Source organism: Fringilla coelebs (assembly GCF_963513975.1).
Source record: "Fringilla coelebs genome assembly, chromosome: 26".
In the NCBI taxonomy this organism is placed as follows: Eukaryota; Metazoa; Chordata; class Aves; order Passeriformes; family Fringillidae; genus Fringilla; species Fringilla coelebs.
The window spans coordinates 2,273,709-2,297,066 of record NC_140052.1 but is presented as its reverse complement, the minus strand read 5'-3'; the positions used below and the strand labels follow the sequence as shown (position 1 = coordinate 2,297,066).

Here is a 23,358-nt window from a genome sequence, read left to right as displayed (position 1 = left end):
GCCTCCTCGGCGGGGAACGCAAAGCACCCCGGCCGGACGGCCTCCTCCTCCTCCTCCTCCTCCCATCCCTGCCGCAGCGTGAGGCCAGCGCTGCCATGAGGGCCCCGAGTCCCTCCGCGGTCTCTGGGGATGCTCTACAGAAACCGCCGGGGCTGCCGGTGCGGACGAGCCAGTCCGTCAGGTTTCCCCAGCCCGCGGGGTGTTCAGCAGGAAGCTGGCAGCAGGGCTGGAACCGGCCCAGAATGGCCGGAGGAGGATGAGGGTGAGCAGAGAGGCACAAGGAGGGGACGAGGCCCTTCTGAAACTGCTCCTTCAGAACAAAGCCACGGCGCTCAGAACACTGGGTTTAAAGTGTCTTTATTTTAGTGTTCCATAAAACCAAAAGGTGTTTAAAAACAAACAGTACCTGGGCTAGAAGCAGAGAGTACAAACAGGGAATATGCATTAGATCCTTCAATAACAAACAACAGATTTGATTCTTAAGGCCCTTGAGGATATAAAATGCCAGTCCCCCCACACCAAAGGAAGGTTTTAACGAGTGTTGCCAATAAAAATGAGGTCTGAGGGCTGGGTGGGGCTTTTGGGGTGGAGGATTGGGACCCCCCTGTGCCCCCCAAGGACAGCAGAGCCCCGGGCTCAGCTCAGGCTCCAGCCAACACCCAGGGCTGGAACTGGCACAAAAAGGCTGCCAGGGAAGGCTCTGCCAAGTGTTAAGGCTTCATCTCTGCTAAGAGCACAATATTATTAATTTTATGAATAATAACATCATTTATTGCTTTGGTTCTGTGCAGGTCACTCTTCCCAGCGGAGAGAAAGTCCAAAATCCAAGTTTAGCAGTGAGGTACAGGATCCTCTGTCCAGAGATCCAGGGAGGCACGAGGAGGAAACAAATCAATCCTTCATCTTCCTCACTCGAGAAGGCACAGGAGGCAGCAGCACTCAGAATGAAACCACCACCTCAGGGCAGAGGGGACAGCAGAAAGGAGACAACACCCTCACTGCTCAAGTAACACTAAAATGAGATAAAAGGACCTGAAGTCTTGCAAGACTCTCAGCTCCTAAGGCTTGTTTGAGGTCAGGCTGCCCACAAGGGACAGCTCTGCCAGTAAAGCTCCAGACTTTGGTAGCAGGAATAAAAATGTCATTTTGAGCATTTCTTTGATTTTCCTAATAAATGTTTACATCTCTGTGCAATTCTATCCAACTGCTCCTTGCTACAAAATACAGCATTTGAGATCTCCAGTGGTTTGTGACATGGAAAGCAGACTGCTCACAGGGTGAGAGCTGCTCCAGTCCCCCAATAAAGTGCTTTCCTGTAGAAAAATGGAGTTAGAAACTCACCCCTGGGCCAGGAGTGACCCAATAACCCAACAATTTCCAAAGGTAGGAGTGTTTCTTTCCATAGAATTAAGGCTGGAAAGCTTTAAGCTTTGGTCCTCGTGAAGCTTTGGTCCTTTGCAGGGCTCTGTTGGTTCTCCAGCTTCCCTCTAAGCCTTTCATGGACTCTCCCTACCCTGGTAAATCCCAGGGGTCCCAAAAGGCATCTGATGGGTTTGATCTGTGCTCAGTTTGCAGTGGGGGGAGCTGTGGTGGCTGCTCCCCAGCCAGGAGCTGTTCCTGCAGCCTGAGGGGATGGGGAGAACACCCCTGAGAGCCCCAGGGGCTCTGGGCTGTCCAGCTCACCCAGCTCCCTCAGCCACACAAGGTTTTCCTCCCACTGGGAGCAGCAAGGAGCCCAGCCCCTGTCTGGAATGAGAGCAAAAAGCACTGCAAGGCTGATCATCTTGGAAGGGCCTTCAAGGGGAGCTCTGAACAACCTCCAGAGCAGAAATTTAAGACACTAAGAGAACAATTTCTGATTTTAAAGTACCTTTGGAAGGGCTTCAAGGTGAGCCCCAGCTCCAAACCCTGAAGGATTTCTGTGTCCCTCAAAAGGGAAAAGGTCACAGAGATCCCACAGGGCACAAGGGACAGAGCCAGGGCAGCCCCTGCCTGCTCTGAACAACCTCCAGAGCAGAAATTTAAGACACTAAGAGGACAATTTCTGATTTAAAATGTACCTTTGGCCTAAATTCATTGATGCCATTCCTATGGCAGAAACGTACCGTGAACCTGAATGTCTCCTACTCCAAAAAACCTGAAAAGCTTCCCCTGAAGGACTCTTGGGAATGTCCACTTGATGAGATGAACTGAGATTTGCTCAGCTACAGTCAACTTTCAGGGCATTAATTCCTTTTAAATTACAGCCCAGGTCTGAAGCTGGGCCATCTTTGGACTTTCTCAGTGTAGTTAATTATTATTTTAAAAACAATCAAATCCTCAAGCTCTACTGTACAAGGATTTATATTGCACTACAACTTCAGATGTGGGAAGAAAAGTAACTGATCTCTAAAAGCTGCTACAAAACAAAACCATTTTAAAAAAATCTTCCTAAAGGATCATCAGTGCCTTGCTAAGAAGCAAAACACATCAAAAACCCTCCTCCTTCCCATCACAGCCTTGGGATTAATGCCTGACCTTCCCAAATAATGGGAAGAAACCAAAAAATAAATACAGTTAAGGTGACTTCATTACAACACCTGATGGAACTATTAATCAATCCGAGGGTTGCTCAAGGCAGAAACAGGAAAAGGTTTCTCATTCTCTCATTTTCTGTGAGCAGCACAAGCAGCACCACCAGCTCCTCACCCTCCCCTGGGGGCATTCAGTCCTTGCCCACCAGACCCTTCACATCTTCCCAGCTTTTTTGTTGCCAGACATGGAGACTCTGAGGATGTTTGGGGTTTCTTCCATGACTCTGACCAGCAGGTTGTCGATGTAATCCTCCAGCTCCCGCACCTGGAGGTCCTTCCTGGTAATGGTATCCTTCTGTTTCAGCACCAGCTGGATCAGCTCATCGTGTGTCAGCTGAGCATAGGCATAGGCAGGGTCTGAGGGATCATATTTCTTGGGAAGGAGGGAGGGAAGGCAGGGTCAGAGCAGGCACAGCACATTCCAAACCAGACACACAACACACAGACCGGCACGGTGACAGCTGCTGCCAAATAAACCCGGTACAGCTTAAAGCAGCTGCTTCAATGCACACTGGGAAAGCCAAATTCAGGTTAGACAGCAAGGAACACCCACCCAGGCCTTTGCTGTTTCTTCCTATTCCTTTGAAAAATCTGGTTTTAACCCTCAAGCAGCATGAGAGGTACTGGGCAGCTTCTACTGACTGCTCTAGCTCCCAGAACACTGCCCAGGCAGGGAGTGTGAGCCCAACAGGGTCCTGTGGGGCACTACACACCATTTAGGTGCAATCAGAACACCACAACAGGCTCCTGTGGGGCATCACACACCATTTAGGTGCAACCAGAACACCACAACACTCACTGCAAGTTTTGAACCCCTTGAAACAGCAGCGTGTCAGTCTCAATCACTCAACTCCCATCCTCTCCCCTCTCACCAGGAGGAGGCACTGCTGTTATTTCAGTTCTAACTTCCCTATTTCCCCAAAACACCCTGGCAGACCATAAGGGGAGCCATGATTTTCCCTGCTGAGCCAGGGATGCTCCCAGCCTTTCAGATCAGCCTGCCAGGGAAGCCTGGAGATCTCTTTTGAGACCAGGATTATGCTGAAAGCTCCTCTCAATCCCACTGCTGACCCAACTGCACAACTGTGCTCCAAGGAAGTGGCTGTGCTGGGAATCTCCCCCACAAAACACAAGCCCCAGCTCTATTTATAGGTCAGTCTGCAAGAAAATAAGCATTTAAGGACTGCTCCCCCTCTTGGGGGCTGACCAAAAGGACGTTCATGTCCCAAATATGTGGAGTACACAAACTCTTCAAATAAATCAAAGCTTGGCCACTTCCCTCCATACCTTCACACTCATTTCCAGCAGCTTTTCATTCATGGTGCTGATGACATTCAGGTTCTTGCTCTGAGGCTTGTTTGCCATGGCATTCATTGGCTTCACAGGATGGAGTCTGCAACAGGAAAAAAAAGGGTCTTGTTGTTCAGGCAGGAGGTAACAGCAGCATGACACAGATCTTTAGACTGAGAACAAATACAGCAAGAAATTAGGAACGATTCCCTCTCTGCTCTATCTCCTGGAAGAAAAGAGATTCAGCTTCAGGAAGACAAGGTATTTCTAAGCCACAGGGGTTTTGTAAGTATTTTCCACTTCTCTACTATCTTTACTGACTTAAGGTATTGGAGATAAAGCGGCAGCAGGAAGGGAAATACATCCTGTGTGTGTCATGGAAGAAAAGCCAGGTCAGGCTACACGAGGAGACAGAACACAGGGCAGCTACTCTGATCCCTCAGAAACTGGTATTTCAGGCTGACTTTCCTAATCAGAACATATTTGTGATCTTACAACATACCAAATACTTCTGCTGTCCTGAGACAAGCATTAGGCCTTGTCCAAGCTGAACTGACACCACCAGCTGTGAGGAAGTGCTGTCATTATTTGCCTGCACAGGACTTACAGCACCAATTTTAACACAGGAACAAAATTTTCCTTCTATTCCAGCAAACACTGGCCCAGAGGTGTCCTAGACCCCAGGCAGAGCTGTGCAGGTGAAGCCTCAAGGGCTGACAGGTGAGTGGCACCACTCCCACAGAGCAGGAGCTGCAGCAGTGGTGGTGATCCCTGAGGAGCCCACTCAGGCAGGAATGGAGCACCACATTTATCAGGTGTCTGACAAACAGCTCAGCCCCAGGCCCTTTTGCCAGTGGGATGGAATGACTCCACTCCCCGTGCACTTTCCCTAAGCTCCCCTCTGTGAGGAGCAGCTGCTCCCCTGGGCACCCTGAGGAGCTGCACAGACCCTCCTGGAGCCAGCAGCAACCCCACACGGGGTGCCAGCAGCCAAGCCCTGACAAACCCAGCCCCCAGAGGAAGCCAGGGCTGGCCTGGCCCGATGCAGCAGCCTCAGGGACAGATCTGCACGCAGAGGGCAAAGCAAAGCTCACACCTGCACGGAGGTACCTGCTGTGATCCCCACATGTCTCACCTGTGCTGGGGAGACACGGTTTCAGCACCCCGTGGGGTGTGGTTAGGGAACGTTTCAGAGGGTGAAACCCGTGCCTGGAGAAGTTTCTTCTTGCCCGAATTTCCCGCTTTATCTGCGAAGCCCTCGGCTCTTGGCTTTTTCGGAGACTCTGCTCTATGACTCGGGGTACCAGAGAGAAGGGAATGAGAGGAAGAGTGGGGCTGGCAAGGACTTGACAGGGAGGAAGAGAAAGCAGAAGGTTCAGAGAAGTCACACTCTGCACGCTCCTCAGCACCTGCACTCCTTTCCAGCTCTTCTTTCTCAAAACGACTGTCACACTCCCTGGAATGAGGTATCTCACCTAAGCCTGAGTCAGCTCCCTGGACACAGACCCTGGGAGCACCCACTGCAGCAGGCAGCACAGCCAAAGTCCCTGGCTCACAAGCACCAGGAATGGCTCCTGCTCCTCCTCCCAGAGCAGCCGGGACCACCGGGGCTGCAGCAGAGCTATCAGAGACCTCTCTCTGCTCTCCATGCAAAGGTGTCAAAGCTCGGGGCTGCTCTCCATTCCCTAGAACACCTCTGTCACCTGCAGGGGCCCCACAGCTGTCCTGGCAGTCCCCCAGCAGCTCGTCATCGGAGCCTCCCTCCGGGATCACGGGAAGCGCTGAGCCGCGGTCCCCGGGAACAGGAGCGGCAGACCTGGCACTGCTCAGACTGACAGACAAATCATCACCACCTTCCTTTTCTAAAGGCCTGCCACTGCTCTTACCTCTGGGGGTCACTGCAGGGGTGACAGTCCCCAAGGAGCCCCCTTGAGGGGGAGCACGAGCAGCCTCAGGGAACGGGAGCACTGGGGTGGATTTTGCAGCATCCCCTGAAGCAGGAACATCAGCCCTTAGCTCAGCCTGGGGAGCTGCTGGGGATTTCCTCAGCAGCACAGCCAGTCGTGGGGCTGGCTTTGGGGGCACAAGGACCTCACTGCCAGCCCTCCCTGGATCCCCTTCCCCAGGGGACACCCTGCAGGCTCTCGGTGTCGGCTGGACTTGAGAAAGTGGCTCATTTCCAGCAGGTGGAGGTCCCTGGGGCTCTGACATGGGCACACATTCTGCCCACTGCTTTCCACCACAGACCTCCTGCTCCTCCCTGAGCTCGCTCTTGGGGCATTGTGCCTGGTCAGCCTCTGGCAGGAGGCTGTCACTGCACTTGGAGAGTGACACAAAACCTTTGTCACGCCTCGTGCAGGGCTCAGTGCTCCCACCACTGACCTCCACAGCTGTTCCATCACTGCTCCAGGTGGGATGTATGCTGTCCCCAGAGAGCTCTGTCAATGTGTCACCCCCTGCTCGCTCTCCTGCTGCCCCTGAACTCATCTGCAACCTCCCACTGGAATCCAGGGGCTGCTCTCCACCTTCCTGCCCACCCAAACCCACATCACCTGATGGAACACTCTGCCATTCCCCAAGGGCAAAGGAGACACATTTCCCACGGCCTGCCTTGCTGCTTTCCAAAGAACCCTCAGGCTGAAGTCGGGCAGAATCCCAGTGTGGCTCTGGAGCTTGCCCAGGGGGGTCAGACAAGGTGCCCAGAGGGTCTGGCACAGCTGTGACATCACTGCTTAAAGCCACATCTGCAGAGCCCCCTGAAGCACCACAAGCAGGTTGTCCTGCAGAGGAACAGTCTTCCCCATCAGGAAGGCAGGAAGAGGAAGAACCAGCCTGGGAACCTGACACTGCCTGTGCCCCACGCTTGGACACGAAGGGATTGTTGTCATTGAAAGGACAGTCAGAGGGGACAGAAGGTGTGCCTGGGCCACACAGACCTTGGGAAGCCTCAGAGCCCTCAGGACCCTGCCCCCAGTCAGCAGCAAAAGGATTATTGCCCCTGGCAGAGACCTGCCCAGGAAGAGGCACTTTGGGAACAGAGGCTGCAGGATGATGGGATGAAGGGAAACGGGCAATGCTGTCGGGATCCAGGGCTCTGCATGCCCTGTCCCACTCAGGAGTAAAAGGGTTCTTGTCATTCCAGAGCTCTGCAGCAAAAGCAGGAGAAGTGAGAGAGGCAGGAGAACTAGTGATGTTTTCAGAGTCTGGCACTTGGACTGTCTGCCCCACTTCAGAAATAAAAGGATTATTGGCACTGCTGATACGGTGCACAGAGAGAAAAGCAGGGAGGGGGTCAGGTGCAAGAGTAGGAAGCGTGGCTTTGGGTTCCTCCTCTGGAGACAGGCCCAGTCTGCAAAAAGGGACAAAAAACTCGCATGTCACTTGCAGATGCAACACGAGGCAGGAACAGACAAGCTTTAGCACCAGCCTCCATCAGCTCTGCCACTGGAGATGAGCTATACCTCACAGAGACCTCAGAGAGAGGTCCCCTTGTCTGTGAGACTTTACATCTTTAACTGCACTGGGCTTATGTCAGAACTCTCCTGCTGCAGAGCTTGGTTTTGCTGCTTTAAGCACCGTCTCTTTGCACCCCAAGCAGGTTTATTAGTACATAAAACACTGCACAGGCAAGAAACTCAAACTTGAGAAGCACTGAAAATGAGGAGTTAGGGACACACACAGAACACAGCCTTATTAGTAGGGAATACCTACAAATATATATATTATAAACCCCATATACAATTTATATATTTGTATGAAGGATAAAGGAGCAGAATTTCCGAAAAAGCCTTGTGTAAAAATCCACACAAAATCCCTCTGTGTTGCTGTGAACGATGCCAAAAGCAGAAGGGCTCCAAGGCCACCCTTTGGAAGACCACAGCCAAGTAGGGAAGAGGAAAGCAGAGACGTTAGAACGGGCATTTCAGACCCTGGGGAGGCTGCAGCCACACAGCTCAGACAGAGTTAGTTTGTGCAAGAGATCCAGCAAGAAAATTCACCCCTTCAGCACCTGCACAGGTGCCTCCTGTGCTAGAGCACCACTATTTCAGCATCACTTACAAGGAGCACCCCTACATCCATCTTTTACTCACACTGAGGAAGAACTTGGGAGTTGTTCTTTGCTATCAAAGCTCCCAACGCCGGCGTAAAACCCGCAGGCACCCGCAGAGCAGCACCTGAGCTCAGGTGTGGCAGACACAGCCCACTGCCACCTGCCACCAGCACTGCCCACCCCCACTCCTGCCAGCAGCTGGGACTCACCTGGGTTTCACAGCTTTGGTCTTGGCTGGTGCAGCTTTCTCGGGTTTCCGTTCCTCCTCACAAGGGCTGAGCAGCTGCTTGGTTGTGACGGCCTCCTCCACGTGGTGAACATCTCCTGATGGGCTCCCTCTGCCCAGATCTGCTGGGGCTTCAGGGCATTTGGTCTCCTCTTCACTCTTCTCTTCTGGAATTGTATTTTCCTCACTCTGCAGGGTCCTGTCGGGAATAATCTCAGCATCGCTGGGCTTCACCATTTCCTTCTTCCCAGTGACCAGGGAGAGCAAGGCAGACTTTTTGTGGTCTGGTTTTTTGGTCTCTCTAACAGGCTCAATGCTTGGTGGAACGCCGGTGTCCAGGTGCTCCTCACTGCTGAGCAGTTTGTATGACGGCAAAGTCATGGATTTGAAGGTCTCCAAGGATGTGGAGCCAGAGAATGCCTGCCCAGGAGAGGTTCTCCCCATCTCTTCAGGTGGTTTAGTGGACCTGGAGGACAGGTTCTCCTCTGAAGCAAAGAGTTGCTTCCTCCTGAGGTTGTGAGGAGAGGGGGAGGAAGCTGGAGTCTTGTCCTTCGTCGTGGTCTCTTCCATATAAACGTGACTCCCATTGATGCACAGACTGGACTTGGACATGGGATCGTTTTTGGATTTAAGGCCACTGAACAAAGAGAGCCCATCCTTTTTGGTGTGGTTAGTGGTTCCCTGGGTTAGCTGCCTACTGTCCAAAAAGGCTGGTTTACGAGATTTAAACAGAGGAGAAGGAGCTGGCTTCTGTTCCGGCACACTTTCAAAGGATCCTGGAAAAAAAAAAACAGGGAGAAATTGAAGATGCAAGAATAACCTTTTCTCTGACACTACTGCCAGCCTCAGTTCCAGCAGGGACTTTCTGTGAATTTGTTCAGAAAGGAGAATTTAACCAGTGCTGTGAAAAGTGCAAAGAACCCTTTGGGGGAAGGTTTTGTGCCAACTCACGTTCTGAGGCAGGAGAGGTCTCGGACTCTTCCTCATCCCACTGTGCCTGGAAGTCGCTGGGCCGCAGCCGAACCCTCTGGGTGAGGGGCTGCTGAGTGGGCAGCACTGACATGGACTGGGACAAGGATGTCTTCTGCAGGCCAGGCTTGGAGAACAGCGCTTTGAACTTGGATTTCTTCTTCTCCTTCTCCACTGCCTCATCCTCGCTGTCAGCAGGGGAGTGGGAGGTGCTGGGGACGATCGCCGACGCCGTGTCCGAGAGGCCACTGCTCCTCTTGCCCTTGAGCTTGTCTTTGAGCTTCCCAAAGGGAGAGCGGGGCTTGTCCTTCATGGACAGATCAAACATGCTGGCTGTCATGTTGCTTCTCATGAACTGGATATCTACCTCGATCTCCCCTCTCTCCTTTTCCTTCTTCCCTGGTTTGGAGCGAAGCTTGTACCACCTGCAACAACAAGGAGGCTTCTTTAACCACCAGTAATTGAGAACACAGAAGGTGCTTATGGCTGAAAAATCAAATCAGCCCACAGTGTAGGAAAAGAAAGCCTTTAATCTTATGGTGACGTCACCCTCACAGCCCCAGGTGCCAAAGAAAACACTCCTTATCATAAACAGAAAGTTATTAATAAGATTTGGTTTAAAACCAGATCAGGAAGGGTTAAAAAAAAGGAGAAAAAACAGAGGCACAACATGGAATTCCTGTATTTCAGCTAAGCCACTCTCCTCTGCCCTTTCATCTCTCCTCCTGACACTGGCAGGGGCCACAGCTTTGAAGTGGAGCAGAGCAGCAGCTCAGAGCTGCACACGCGTCCCACGCCCTCATACCTTTCATTCCAGCTCCTTAATGCCTCCTAAGCCAAGGAACCCCTAATCAACAGCAGAGAGCCAACCCCAGCCTCGCAGACCTCGGGGATTTCCACTCCCCTCTGCAGGCTCATGACTGGCACGCACCAGGAAGGGCATTGCTCAGCCAGAGCCTTCTCCCTCCCCAGACACAGCTCCCCAACATCGAGCTCTGCGTGGGCAGTGCCCAGGGCATCCCAAACCACAATCCCACCACCCACATGCCCTCAACCACCCCTCGGTGACACTCAAACCACATCTGAGCCAGCACAGAGAATGATCAGCACTGCACACCAGTATGGTTTTGTTTGTTGATGGAACCGCAGCATTCCCGACCCCACAGAACCCATAGGGAAGGCTGCCTGGAAACTGCTTGGTTTCTTCCTCCTCACCAGCTGGAATGGGAAAATAAAGGCAGCAAAAAAGAGCATGCAAATGTGCCCTGCCATCAAATTTGCACTTCAACCTCCAAAGGTATACTGGAAGCAACAAAACAGAACAGGAAAAGGTCATTTGCTCTAGAGAAAATTCAAAACTAATGGGGATAACTGAAGGGGATGGATTCAGGAATCTGCTACAGACACTTCAGAGGGAAATGTGGAAGAAATTCTTCCCTCTGAGGGTGGTGAGGCCCTGGTCCTGGAGAAACTGTGTCTGTCCTGTCCCTCAAAACATTCAAGGCTAGGTTTGGAGCAATGGTCTAGTAGAAGCTGTCCCTACCCAGGGCAAGGGGTGGAACAAGATGGGCTTAAAGGTCCATTCTGGGATTCTGTGACTTTAAAGGAACACTTGACTGACAGTCAGGCGCTCTGGCCTGGGCTTAGAAGACATCAGGGAAGGGTTTTTATCAGGAGACCGAGGCTTTGCCCAGTCCCTGGAGCTGCAGCAGCCTGGGAATCACAACCCCTTTGCCTTTAACACGAGCCAGCACTGGGCACTTTTGTTCCAAAGCTGTGATTTCTAGGAGCATCCTGTGCTCACAGGGCTTCGGTGCCACAATTGATCCCGTGTGTCCTGGGAGCCACAGGCAAACACCGTGCTCAGCAAAGGCAGCTCAGCTCTGCCTGAAAGCAGCACCCCTGGGGGTGGCTGGAAGGAAATCACAGACTGACAACCCCCAAACCACAAAAAAATCTCATTAGTGGCATTTATGGTGTGAGCGAGCACCTGTCAATCAACATCTACCTATTTTCCAAATAAAACTACTCCTTTATGGCTACACATCACCATGGCAGCAAGAACAAAACAGGCTTCAAACAGGAAACCGAGGGCCGCAAACAACTGAAAACACGAGAAATTTCCCCAGGAGTACCAAAGCTGTGTTTTCATTTTTATTCCCCCTCAATTTTCCTTTGCCCAGACACAAAGGAATGCCTGGGAGCCCGAGGCACCGGCCCTGAGCTCTGCTGACCAAGGGGCTCCACAGTGTAAACAGAGCCCAGGCTGACACAGCCTTAATGAACCCGCGGCCTAATTAAGCCTTGACAAGCAGGACGGCTCCCGGTGCTCAGGTGAGGCAGGGGAGGAAGGTGACTCACCAGCACATTACAAGGCTGCTGACTCCCAGTAAAACCCTCCCGGGCACCACCCCTGGGTTTCACCGTGCCCCGTGTTTGTGTTCAAAGCAGCGAGTGTGTGACACAGAGCTGGAGCTGGGCAGGAGCGGCCCCAGCTCAGAGTCAGCCCGTGGAAGGTGGAATTATCCACCCTGACACGCTTCAAGTGTTTGTTAGCAGAAATAAATTAGAGCTCAGTCCCTGCTGGAAGGAGACAGCACGCTGAGGACATCAGGTTTCGGGGGTCAGGCCGGTTGTTTTCTCTGTATTGTCAGCACTCACACGGAAATGGTTGAAAATCAAACCCAAGGACCAGGCAGGACTGGCTGGAAAAGTTGTCTCCGGACCCCCAGCTGTGGGGGCTCATAGGGGTCACCTTGTGTGCACTTTTGGGGCTTCAGGGGTCCCTGTGGGGAACAAGAGTCACCCACCAGAACCCCCCACTGCCCTGGGGCACAGGGTGACCCCCAGGCTGCGGGACACACGGACTGCCGTGGGGGCACAGGGGTCTCCCCCGTGCCTGAGGAGCACAGAGGTTTCCATGAGGAACAGGGACATCCATCCCACGGGGAGCTGGGGCTCCTCACAGCACTGCACTCCCTCATCCTCCCCAGCCTCTGTGGGACACAGAAATCCTCTCATCGCTCTCCCAGACCCCCGTGGGGCGCACAGGTCCTCTCCAAACCTCTCCATGACCCCCCTAAAACCTCTCCATCATCTGCACGACCCGGAGGGGCCTCTCCATCCTTCTCCCCAGCTCCCGTGGGGCACAGAAATCCCCTCATCCCTCTCCCAGACCCCCGTGGGGCACACAGGTCCCCCCAAAACCTCTCCGTTACCCCCGTGGGCCTGAGAGATCCCCCCAAAACCTCCTCCCCATCCTCCACAGGACCCGGAGGGGCCTCTCCATCTTTCTCCCCAGCTCCTATGGTACACAGAAATCCCCTCATCGTTCTCCCAGATCCCCCCAAAACCTCTCCATTACCCCCGTGGGCCTCAGAGATCCCCCCAAAACCTCCTCCCCATCCTCCACAAGACCCGGAGGGGCCTCTCCATCCTTCTCCCCAGCTCCTATGGTACACAGAAATCCCCTCATCGTTCTCCCACACCTCCGTGGGGAACACAGGTCCCCCCAAAAACCTCCTCTCCATCCTCTGCATGACCCAGAGGGCCCTCTCCATCCTTCTCCCCAGCCCCCATGGGGCACAAAAATCCCCTCATTGCTCTCCCAGACCTCCGTGAGGTACAGAAATCCCCTCATCGCTCTCCCAGACCCCCGTGGGACACACAGGTCCCCCCCAAACCTCTCCACGGCCCTCGTGGGACGCACAGGTCCCCTCCAAACCTCTTCGTTACCCCCGTGGGCCTGCGAGACCCCTCCCAAAACCTCCTCCTCATCCTCCACAGGACCCGGAGGAGCCTCTCCATCCCGGGACAAGCAGCCCTCGCAGGCCGGCGGCTGAGGGTCTCCATCCCGGCCCCGGAGCCCCCCGGTCGCACCTGGTGTGCCGCCGCCCGCCGTCCTCCCTCAGCGCGGCCAGCTCCACCTCGGCGCGGCCCAGGAACTTGTCGGCGCCGGCCAGGGCGCGGTGCAGCACGGTGAGGCGCAGCGCGGCGGGCCGCGCCGGCAGCTCGAACGTGGCCTCCTCCCGCCACAGCGGCTCGCCCCGGCACCGCTCGGCCACCGACGTGCGGAACTTGTCGCGGCCCAGCGCCATCACCGCGTACGCGTCGCTGCCGCCCGCCGCCGCCTTGGCGCGCAGCCCCCGCGCCCGCAGCACCGTCACCCGCACGTGGGTGGGCGCCCAGCCCGGGGCCGCGCCCGCCATGGCTGCGAGCGAGCGAGCGAGCGGCGGCGCCGGGGACGGGCCGCGAATGCGGCGGGACGGGAGGGGAGCGGCGGCGGCGGCCGGTGCGCCCCGCCCCTCTCGCGAGAGCGCGGGGAGGGCGGGGCCTGAGGGGGCGGGGCCTGGGTGTACAGGTGTGTACAGGTGTGTACAGGTGAGTGTGTACAGGTGTGTACAGGTATGTACAGGTGTGTGCAGGTGTGTACAGGTGAGTACAGGTGAGTGTGTACAGGTGAATACAGGTGTGTACAGCTGTGTACAGGTGTGTACAGGTGAGTACAGGTGAGTACAGGTGTGTACAGCTGAGTGTGTACAGGTGTGTACAGGTGAGTACATGTGTGTACAGGTGAGTACAGGTGTGTACAGCTGAGTGTGTACAGGTGTGTACAGGTATGTACAGGTGTGTACAGGTGAGTACAGGTGTGTACAGGTGAGTACAGGTGTGTACAGCTGAGTGTGTACAGGTGTGTACAGGTATGTACAGGTGTGTACAGGTGAGTGTGTACAGGTGTGTACAGGTGTGTACAGGTGAGTGTGTACACGTGAGTGTGTACAGGTGTGTACAGGTGTCTATGTATGGGTATGGGTGGGTACAGGTGAGTCAGTACAGGTATGTACAAGTCCCTGCAGGGACACCCTGCAGCATCCCAGGTCGGGTTCCTGTGCAGGAGCTGGCATCTCCCTGGCGCCAGGAGGTGAGCTGGCATTTCCCTGGCACTGGGCAGCTCCGGCAGCTCCGCCTGCCCTCGGGCTGTGGGAGCACGGGCAGGGCTCGGGGCCAGCCACGGCCCCAGGAGCGGGACAGACCCCCGAACCTCCAGGAACAGCACATGGAGCAGCACATGGAACAGCACATGGAACATGGAACAGCACATGGAACAGCACATGGAACAGCACATGGAACAGCACATGGAGCAGGGAACAACACATGGAGCAGCACCCGCTGTTCAGGACAGATGTGGAGGCACCGCCATCATCCAGAGGTTTATTTCACACGGCAGGGGGGACACAAACCAGGACGAAAACTGTGCAGCCACTGAACATCCTGACACCAGTTTGTGCCCAGAGGTGCTGCGGGGCAGTGCAGTGTGGGCACGTCTGCACTGATGTGAGATGAGAATCCACCTCCCGTCCCCCAGGGACATCTGTCCCAAACGAGAGGGGAAACTGCCGAGAGACCCGACACGATCCCAGTTCCCTGCGCTTGGAAGTGCTCCGTGCTCGGAGCTGCCCTCGTTCCCCTGAGCTTTTCGTTTGCTGAAGGCATCGCTGCAGCTCCAGGATTGCCCTCAGCCCTGGAATGCAGCAGCTGGGGCAGGGATGGAAATCCTGGGAAGGGCTTGAGCCTGCAGGAGGCTCTTCTCTCCTTCTCAGCAGACTGTCCGAAACTGGCCAAGCCTGGGACAACAGGGTCCTTTGTCCTTCAAGAAAGCAGAGCTGGCAGTCTCCACATCCCACCGCCAGCCGGGCCAGAACACCCCAGATGGGAGTTTGTCCCTGTCCACACATCCCTGAGGCTGTGCTGCCCCTTGGTGAGCAGCTCCAGAGCTTTTCCCCAGCTCCAGCTCTCCAGCACCGACGGCACGAAGGAGCTGGTGCTGTCCCAAAGCCACCAAGGAAGATCCTCCTCCTCCTCCTCCTCCTCTCCGGGTCGCTGCAGGCACCGCGGGCTCCTGCCAGCACCGTCACCCCTGGCGCTGCTTCTGCAACCCCGGCCCTGCAAGGAGAGGGTGGAGGTGACACAGTGCCACCCACCAGGCTCGGCTGGGGACAGGGACCCGCAGCCACCACCCCAGCGGGCACAGAAGGGATCCGGGAGCGCCGTGCACAAGGTGCGCAGCTCCAGCGAGCCAGGCGCCAGCACAAGGAGGGTTAAAGCGGCTGTGGCCGGGCTGATCCGGACTCACGTGCCCGAAGCCGGGCAGCAGCCCGGGGCTGGCCACGGGCTCTGGTCCCCGGGGAGGGCGGCGGCCAAGGCGGGCAGAGGAGAGGCCGGAGCGATGATGACCCGGCCGGGGGAAGCGCTCTCCTCCCAGCTCTCGGCTGCTCCCAGTCAGTCGGACGGACCCGCGGGCGTCTCTCCGCCAGCAAACCTGAAATGGGGCAGCGCAGGGGTGAGAGCCCAGACCCCCCCACCATCCAGCGCCCCGTGTCCCCAGCATGGGGGAATCCTGCCCAGGGAACACCTCCGGCACCTCCACCTGCACATTTCTGGCAGGAAACCTCTCCTGCCCTCAGGCATCAGGAGAGAAACGCGGTTACAATCCACAATAACCAGAACAACTCCAATTTTGTCATACTAATAAAAAAACTCAGCGTGGAAAAACCCCACCCTGAAATTGGAGGTGCAAATCCGTGTCGGGGTGCCGGCAGGGCAGTACCACAGCGTGGGGGTCCCCAGCTGCCCTGACAGCCCCTGACAGCCCCTGACAGCCCCCCAGGAGCCCTGCCAGCCCCTGACAGCCCCCCACCAGCCCTGCCAGCCCGGACCAGCCCAGCCAGCCCCTGTTCTGTGCGGGCTGCCGGCTCCGGGAGCGCATTTCCCGTCATGGGACGGAGCGGGATGAAATTAATTCCCTTCCCAGATTTACACCGCTGGAGGGCAAAGCAACCTGCAGAGCCCAGAGTGGCGACGGCAGCCGCAGTGCCTCGCTGCGGAGGGGGTCCCCGTGTTTTCCTTCTTTAGCTGCCCAAAGTGGGATCGGGAGAAGGGGGAAATGCCAGGCTTGGGGACGCTCTCCTGCTCAGCTGGTTTGCTTCCCTGTTCACCCCCCGTGTTTCCTTTAGCCAGGAACAGCAGAACACGTCCTGGCGGGCTGGAGTGGGACTGGTTGGGACCCCAATTTTGCAGCCCAGTGGAGGGGCCAGAGTTTTAGGGGAACATCAGGGAGCAGGGCAACGGTGCTCAGTCCCACATCCCAGAGCGAGACTCTCCCATGTACCCCGGGGTCTGCCTGCTCCCCCAACTCTGCACTGCACTGTCAGAGCACAATCCCAGCACCGACAGCTCCCCCCAGTCACCCCCCAAAGCCCCTCCCGAGCAAATGTCTGCCGGTACCTACTCATGCAGCTGCGAACACAGCGAGGTCTGTGCCCCCTGCAGCCGGGACTCGCCCGGGGGCCGCTGCCGGTGGCCGCTTGCACTGCCCTGGGGCAGAGGAGTCTCCTCTGTTCTGCTGCCGCTGCCTCGAACCTCGCCATCCTCTCCGGGGCGCCCGGGGGCCGCCTTGCTGTCCCCTGCGGGCCCCCCCCGAGGGCTGAAGGCACAGGGGCAGCGCTGCAGGTCCTGTGAGACGGCGTGGAGCCGGCGGTCGGCGCGGCGCGGGCAGCACAGCAGCTTGCGAAAAGCGCTCCTGAAGTCGGGGCTGCGGCAGTAGATGATGGGGTTGAAGGCCGAGTTGATGTAGCCCAGCCAGTTGAGGAAGAGAAAGAGCTGGTCCGGCACCAGCGAGCGGCAGAAGACCTTGATGATGTTGGCCACAAAGAAGGGCAGCCAGCAGAGCGTGAAGACGCCCATGATGATGCCCAGGGTTTTGAGCGCCTTGTGCTCCTTGATGGCGAGCAGGCGGGAGGGCCGCCTGCGCCGGCTGCTCCTGCCCGTGGGGCTGGGCGGCTCCTGCAGGAACCTCACCTTGTCCTTGCCGATGAGCCGGACGTGCCGCGTGGCCACGGCAAAGACCCGCACGTAGACGAAGATCATGACGAGCAGGGGCACGTAGAAGGAGATGGTGGAGGAGACGATGGCGTAGGTCACGTTGGTGACGAAGTCGCAGCAGCGCGGGTCGTCGTAGCAGCGCGCCGCCCGCTCGTCCGCCCCGTCCCGCCACCAGTGGTTCATGATGGGCAGGAAGGAGATGAAGGCAGAGATGGCCCACACCAGGCACACCACGGCCCGGGCCCGGCCCTTGGTCACCAGCGCCTCGTACTGCAGCGGGGAGGTGATGGCCAGGTAGCGATCCACGGCGATGGCGCACAGCGTCTCGATGCTGGCCGTGACACACAGCACGTCCAGCGAGGTCCACAGCTCGCACACCGTGGTGCCGTAGGGCCAGTGGCCGCTCAGCAGGATGGTGGCGCCCGGCGGCACCACCAGCAAGCCCATGATGAGGTCGGCGCACGCCAGCGAGGTGATGAAGACGTTGGTCATGGTCTGCAGCCGCGGCGTTTTGGCGATGGCCACGATCACCAGCAAGTTACCGGCCACGGTGACCAGGACGGTGAGGCTGATGGCGGTGCCCAGCACCCACTGCCGGCCCAGGCTGCCCGCCCCGCTGCAGTTGCCGGAGCCCCCCCAGGCGCTGCCGTTGCCGGCGGGGAGGGGGCTCATCTCGGCCGGGCTGGGGGACCGGCCCCGCGCCCCGCCGTGCGCTCCCCGCCGCGCTCCCGGCGCAGCCCTCGGGCCGGACCGGCGGGGCCGGGTCCCCTCCGCGCCGGAGGAGGAGCCTTTAAAGGCGCGGGGCGGCCCCGGGCTGCTCGCTCCGGACGGCGAGGGAAGGGGAGCGGGCGGCGGCACCTCCTCCCCTCCGGACGCGCTGCCCCGGCCCGCCCCGCTCCCCCCGGCATCCCCGCCGGACGCCTCAGCCCCTCGCCGTGCTCTCCCGCCCTTCCCCGTGCTCTCCATCCACTCCCTGTGCCCTCCAGCCCTTCTCTGAGTCCTCAGTCCCACACGTCTGTCCTGTTCTGCACCCTGCCGTGCACACCATCCCCTCCCTGAGCCCTCAGCCCTCTGTGCTGCCCTCCCCGTGCCCAGCCCCGCCTGCCCCTCTCCGTGCACCCCTCGCCGTGCTCAGACTCTCCCTGGGCAGGACAGACTGTCCCTGGTGGGGACAGTGACACCCCTGTAGTCCCCCACCTCGACATCAGCACAGGGTTGGCCAGGTGACAGCCAGCTTCCACCCAGGTGACACCCACGGCCACAGTCACCACTTCACTTCCATGGTTATTGCCCGAGCCTCCTTCCCAGTGGATGGAAGAGACCTTTCTTGCTCCCCTTCCTGAATTTGGGTGGCTGCTGGTGTTTGGAGACCCCCACCCACACTTCCTGTCCTTCTCCATTGGCACTGGAGAACCACCAAACCTTCAGGGAGGCTCCACAGCCCCATCCCAGTTCCCAGGGCCCCTGGGCAGACTCCAGAGTGGATCATCTTTCCCTATCAGTTATTTATACAAATACTGCCACTTCTAAGACAGACGGTCTCCAAATGCAGCAGTTTGAAGTTTCAGCCAAATGGGGGGATGTTGACAAAGACAGAAAAAATATGTGTAAAAACGATCTGGCTGGCATTTCTTCCCATTCATGAGCTACGAAAGCAGAGTCCTGCTTTTACAAGCTTCATCTTTACAAGGCTGTTTGTGGATTTTCAGAGCCCTCAGCCAAAGGCTTGATCTGATTTCACTCAGCTCCCAGCTCCCTGCTGCCTGGGAGTGAGCTGGGAATTGCTGTTCACAGGGCAGTTTGTGCTGGCCCCAGAGCAGCTCCAGGGCACACAGAGGGGCAGGGAGGCAGTTTGTGCTGGCCCAGAGTGCCCTGACACACACACACAGGGGCAGGGAGGCTGTCCTGTGTCTGTCCTGGCTGCACAGCCAGCTCCAGGGCACACTCACATCTTTGGGGCTGAGAGCAAAGCAGGAGCACCCGTGGCATGGCCCTGGGTGATGGGGGCTCTGAGGGGTCACCAAAGGGCAGCCACGGGGCAGGATGCCCAGCTCTGCCACCCCCCTGGAGTGACCAGAGCCTGCTGGCTTCCCATCCTTCCCTTTCCATCCTCACCTCTCCTTTTCCATCCCTGCCTCCACCTCCCTGGCAGCCCCAGCTGAGCTGGGCTCTGTGCTGGCCCCCAAACACCCAAGGAGCTGCCAGGCTCATCCCTAGGGATTTTACAGCCTGTTTTCCTGCAGACCCCATGGCATTTCTGGCCTTCTTCACCCCACCGTGCCCAGCAGGGAGCTCCCCCTGCCTTCCCAGCCGCGGACAGACACACTGCCCGCAGCAGGACAGACAGCCAGGAGCTCCCAAGGGGCCGAGCAGGCATCCAGCCCCTCATCCTGATGCTTCTCGGTGCACCTCCGAGCAGGGCCAGCCCCCGCCAGGAGGGCTCGATGCCCGGCCCCGCTCCGGGGATGCGGCGGGGCTGGGGAGGGGAAGGGACGGTCCCAGCGCCGGGGAAGTAACGTGCCTCCGTATCTTTGTCCCAGTTTTACAGCTGGAAAAGCTGAAACACGGAGGTGCTGGGTCTCACCCAGCCTTCACCCCCATCCCTGCTGCTCCAGAGCTTTGGTCCAAGCCCCCAGAGGGATGGAGACTGTTACCAGGGGAAGCATCATCTTCCCTTTCCCATCCCTGCCAGGACCTCTGGCCTGGCTCTACCTGCACAGCTCCTGGCAGTGGGGAGGCAGAGCCAGCCTGGCAAAAGGCCACAGGAAGCCAACGGGTCAAGGGTTGTTTAGAAAACTCTGGGAAAATATGTTTATGCCATGGATCAGAGCAGCTCCTTTGGCTGTTGCTGCAGAATAAACAATGGGTATTTAAAAATACATTTTACACACACAGAATCCGAATCAATTAGGGGAGATCCCTGCTTGGGGATGCAGAGAGAAGAGAGCAAACATCTCCTTGCTGGGCAGCACATGGAGTTCCTGGTGCCCATGGATGTGTTTGGAGAGAGGAAACAGATGCCTGAGCTGATCCCAGACACATCTGAGGGCACACGGGCTCTGCTTGGTCACAGAGAATGGGGGGTGAGAGCTCAAGTAGCAGCTATGGATAAAACAAAAGCTTTTTATAGCTGAGAACTCGCTCCCTCCCTGGCATGTGGCTGCATACTGGCTGGTACAGGACACGAGATAAACCCATCACACGGTGGAGTCACGGTGCTGCCACACTGTGCTCGTGGCCACACCAACTGTGGGGACACCAGAGTCCCCCTGTCCCCCCTGCCTCAGCTTCCTCAGCCTCCCATCACAGCACAGGCTCTACAACCAGCCCCAGTGCAGCAGGTGATGGCACCTCAAGGGGTTTCACCTGCCCATCCCAAGGGAGGACACCTGGGGACAGCACAGGACATGGATGAGGGCCACGGGATGCTCTTCCCAAGGAGATGCCAAGGAGAACCACTTCACCCAAATTCCCTCCCCAGGAAGGGAGCTCTGGGCTCGCTGGGGTGGGCACAGGGCCAGGCTGGGCTCTGGGAATGGGTCTGCCCCAGCTGTGTCCCCACAGCAGTGACAGACTGCCCTGGATTTTCAGAATACTTTCCATATCAGATCCACAAATCTTGCTTTGAAGTTGTTTGGGATTCTCTGTCACCACATTTCCTTGTCAGCACATAAACAGGCTGTGATGAAGCTTTAACCCCTGGGTACTGCCTGTCCCAGGAAGCCTGCAGGAAGCTCCACATAAACTCAGGTCCCCATATAAACCCTCCCCTGGTAAAGGCAGGCACAGCTCTGGCAGCTGCAGCACTGCCTCGTGCAGGAAGGGAAAAATCCCTGTGTCAGAATAATAAAAAATGATAAAAATGTGCTGTTTCACAGGCGTGCTCAATATCCTGAGGCAAATACCCCACAGCCAGTGTGTGTAAGTTTAGTGCAAGTGTGTGTCCCACAGACAGTGTGTATCCCACATTTACAGGGCTCAGACAGGGGCTGTGCTGTGTTTCTGGGGTGCTTCACACCCTGTTGCACATCTAGAATCTTCCCTGGGGCTGCTGCCCCATCACCCAGTGGGATGATCAGGTTATTGTTAGGTTGGACATACACACGTGATTAGGGTTTAAGAAGAAAAAAGTGTTTTATTTTGTGTGTATTCCTAACAAAGCATAATCTTAATTTATTAATTATATCATAATAACTTATTATATTTATTAGTTCAAAGTAATTAGCATTCATATAATTAATAAAAGTTTTACAAAAATTTAATAAAGCATGTACACACACTTACTTATGCACGTCATTTAGCTTACAAAAATTTTCATGAATCTTTTCTAATCTGTTCCTATGCTAACGACTTTATTTTCTTCTTTGCTGCAAATACACTCAAAAATCATTAATTATTATTTCTTCTAGTAACTCAACTATGCAAATTAATTATGAAACCCCTCCAACGCGATCCCTGTGCCACCCCAGGCCGGGCCGAGCCTGGCATCCCAGGGGCTGCGAGCTCCCGCGTCTCCAGCACGCACATCCTGTTTTCCAGGCGAAGCTCCTGGGAGCTCCTGGTGGTGATGAAAGAGGCACCCGGAGGTCGGAGCCGGCCCAGCCGGGGCTGAGGTCACTCTGTTCGCTGTTTGTCAGCCCGTTCCCAGCCGGGTTTGCCCCACACAGCTCGGGGAAGGAGCCGTGCTGCCCTTCAGAGCCGGGCAGGGCTGCTGGGATTGCCCTCCTCACCTGGGGCAGCCCGGGGTGGACAGGGCTGAGGGGTGGTGTGGGAAACAACTGCTCACTTTGAACATTTAAAGAGATTTATCAAACCTTGACAAAAATACAGCACAGGGCTGCATGAGGGAAAAGCTGCAGGGCTGGGAGCTGCCCCTCGTGCACACCACGGGGCTGGTTCATCTTCAAGGTGGATGCTCAGGCTTTTGTACCCCTGGGGGCTGCACCAGCCAGCCCTGGCCCTTCCAGAGTCTGTCAGGCAGCTCTGCTGTGCCATTTATCAGTGCAGACTGCTTTGGCACTGGATTGCAGGTCAGGTGTTGCCATGCCCACCCCCTGAGCACCCCCAAGCTTTTCCATTCCCACCTGCCCCAGGTAAGGGACACCTGTGCAGCTCCTTTGTACCTGTCCTGGACAGCCCAGGCTGTCTGATGGGCACAATAGAGGGGGAAAGGGAACTGTGGGGAGAGCAGAGGGCATCTAAACCACAATAACATAACTGTGCATCACTAAAGCTTTTCTTGATATTCACACAATGGTTATCTTTTAATTGTGAGAGCCAATCATCTCATTATCCAGCTGTGACAGTGGGAAACCTTCGATGGAGAATGCAGCTCAGGACATCACTTCAGAGGGAGGCTGGGGTCTGCCCCGGGGCCATCCTGCCCTGAGCACAGCCTGAGAGCAGGCACAGCCCAGCAGGGCCATGGAAGCTTCAGGAGAATGAGGGAAAGGGGCACCGAGCTCCTGAAACCCAGCCAGAGACAAAGGCTGCACTAAGGCAACCCCAGGTCCTGCTCCTGATCCCTGCACAATTATGGTTTCAAATTTAAAAATATATCATAATAAAGCTTTTTTTCCCTGCATTGCTGAGAGGAAAACTTGCAACAGCAGCAGGGCAGTGCCTGCAGCAGTTATTCCTGATTTCTGACATTTTTATCAAACCTTGCAGGTTCTATTTCTGACAGATCCCATCTCCCTTCAGCAGCCAGAGAAGGGAGAGTCCTCGTGCTGCCATCAGGACCACAAAGGCCTTACAGATGTTTTCACAGCTCCTTTCCCGTTGTTTCTGGTTTCCCTCCAGCTGTTGCTAAAGCAAACTGGGCTGGGGGAAGGGGGCGGGGGGGGGGAAGGAGGGACAAGTTTGCAATAACACGGGTCCAGATTTCACAAAAAGTGTGGGAAATATCGAGAAAAAAACAACAACAGAAATGACCTCCGAGAGAGCTGAGTCGTCAGGCAGGGCTCTCCGAGGGAGACAGGAGCATCCATGCGGCATTCCCAGCTCTGTCCCAAAGCAGGGCGGGTGGGAGAGGGTCCAGCCCCGCGTGGGGGGAAGCTGGCAGGGATGAGGGAGTGAACGGAGCCGCCTGCCAGCCCAGCCACACCACGGGACACCGGCCAAGCTGCCACGTGCCACCCGCATCTCCCCCTGCCCCTCCTCTGCCCCCTGCATGCCAGGCAGCGCCCACCCAAGCCCCCGTGCCCCCTCCAGGCTGTGCTTGCTTCCAGTTCGATGTCTGCAGGGAGGAAAAGCAGCAACAACGAGGAGGAGAAGGAGGAAGAGGAGGAGGAAGAGTCAAACACTCCCCCCCGGCTGTGGCCGTGGGTACCAGGGTGAATCCCGTGCCCCAGAGTCTGTTTGCAGGA

General features: G+C 56.6%; 2 protein-coding genes across 5 annotated transcripts; both read right to left on the bottom strand.

The window, feature by feature from the left end:
* Positions 1-425: 425 nt before the first annotated feature.
* RAB11FIP1 (RAB11 family interacting protein 1) lies at positions 426-13,317 on the bottom strand (the record flags this gene model as incomplete). 3 transcript variants are annotated; one of them, XM_084221699.1, is made up of 6 exons in its annotated part: positions 426-2,946; positions 3,861-3,966; positions 4,999-7,212; positions 8,124-8,916; positions 9,092-9,534; positions 12,989-13,317. In XM_084221699.1, 6 exons carry the CDS (start codon positions 13,315-13,317, stop codon positions 2,728-2,730), a joined length of 4,104 nt encoding a protein of 1,367 aa, XP_084077825.1. In that variant the 3' UTR covers positions 426-2,727. The 3 variants fall into 3 exon arrangements, with proteins under 3 accessions (XP_084077825.1, XP_084077826.1, XP_084077827.1); XM_084221700.1 differs by having other exon boundaries at positions 4,999-5,208; positions 12,989-13,270; XM_084221701.1 differs by lacking the exon at positions 4,999-7,212 and having other exon boundaries at positions 12,989-13,270.
* Positions 13,318-14,309: 992 nt separating this feature from the next.
* On the bottom strand, positions 14,310-18,317 carry ADRB3 (adrenoceptor beta 3). Of its 2 annotated transcripts, none has more exons than XM_084221847.1 (3): positions 16,394-18,317; positions 15,243-15,428; positions 14,310-15,052 (listed from the first exon to the last, which is right to left on the bottom strand). In XM_084221847.1, the coding sequence occupies exon 1, from the start codon at positions 17,954-17,956 to the stop codon at positions 16,394-16,396; it is 1,563 nt and encodes a 520-aa protein (XP_084077973.1). In that variant the 5' UTR covers positions 17,957-18,317; the 3' UTR covers positions 14,310-15,052; positions 15,243-15,428. The 2 variants fall into 2 exon arrangements, with proteins under 2 accessions (XP_084077973.1, XP_084077972.1); XM_084221846.1 differs by having other exon boundaries at positions 16,398-18,304.
* Between the last annotated feature and the right edge of the window lie 5,041 nt (positions 18,318-23,358).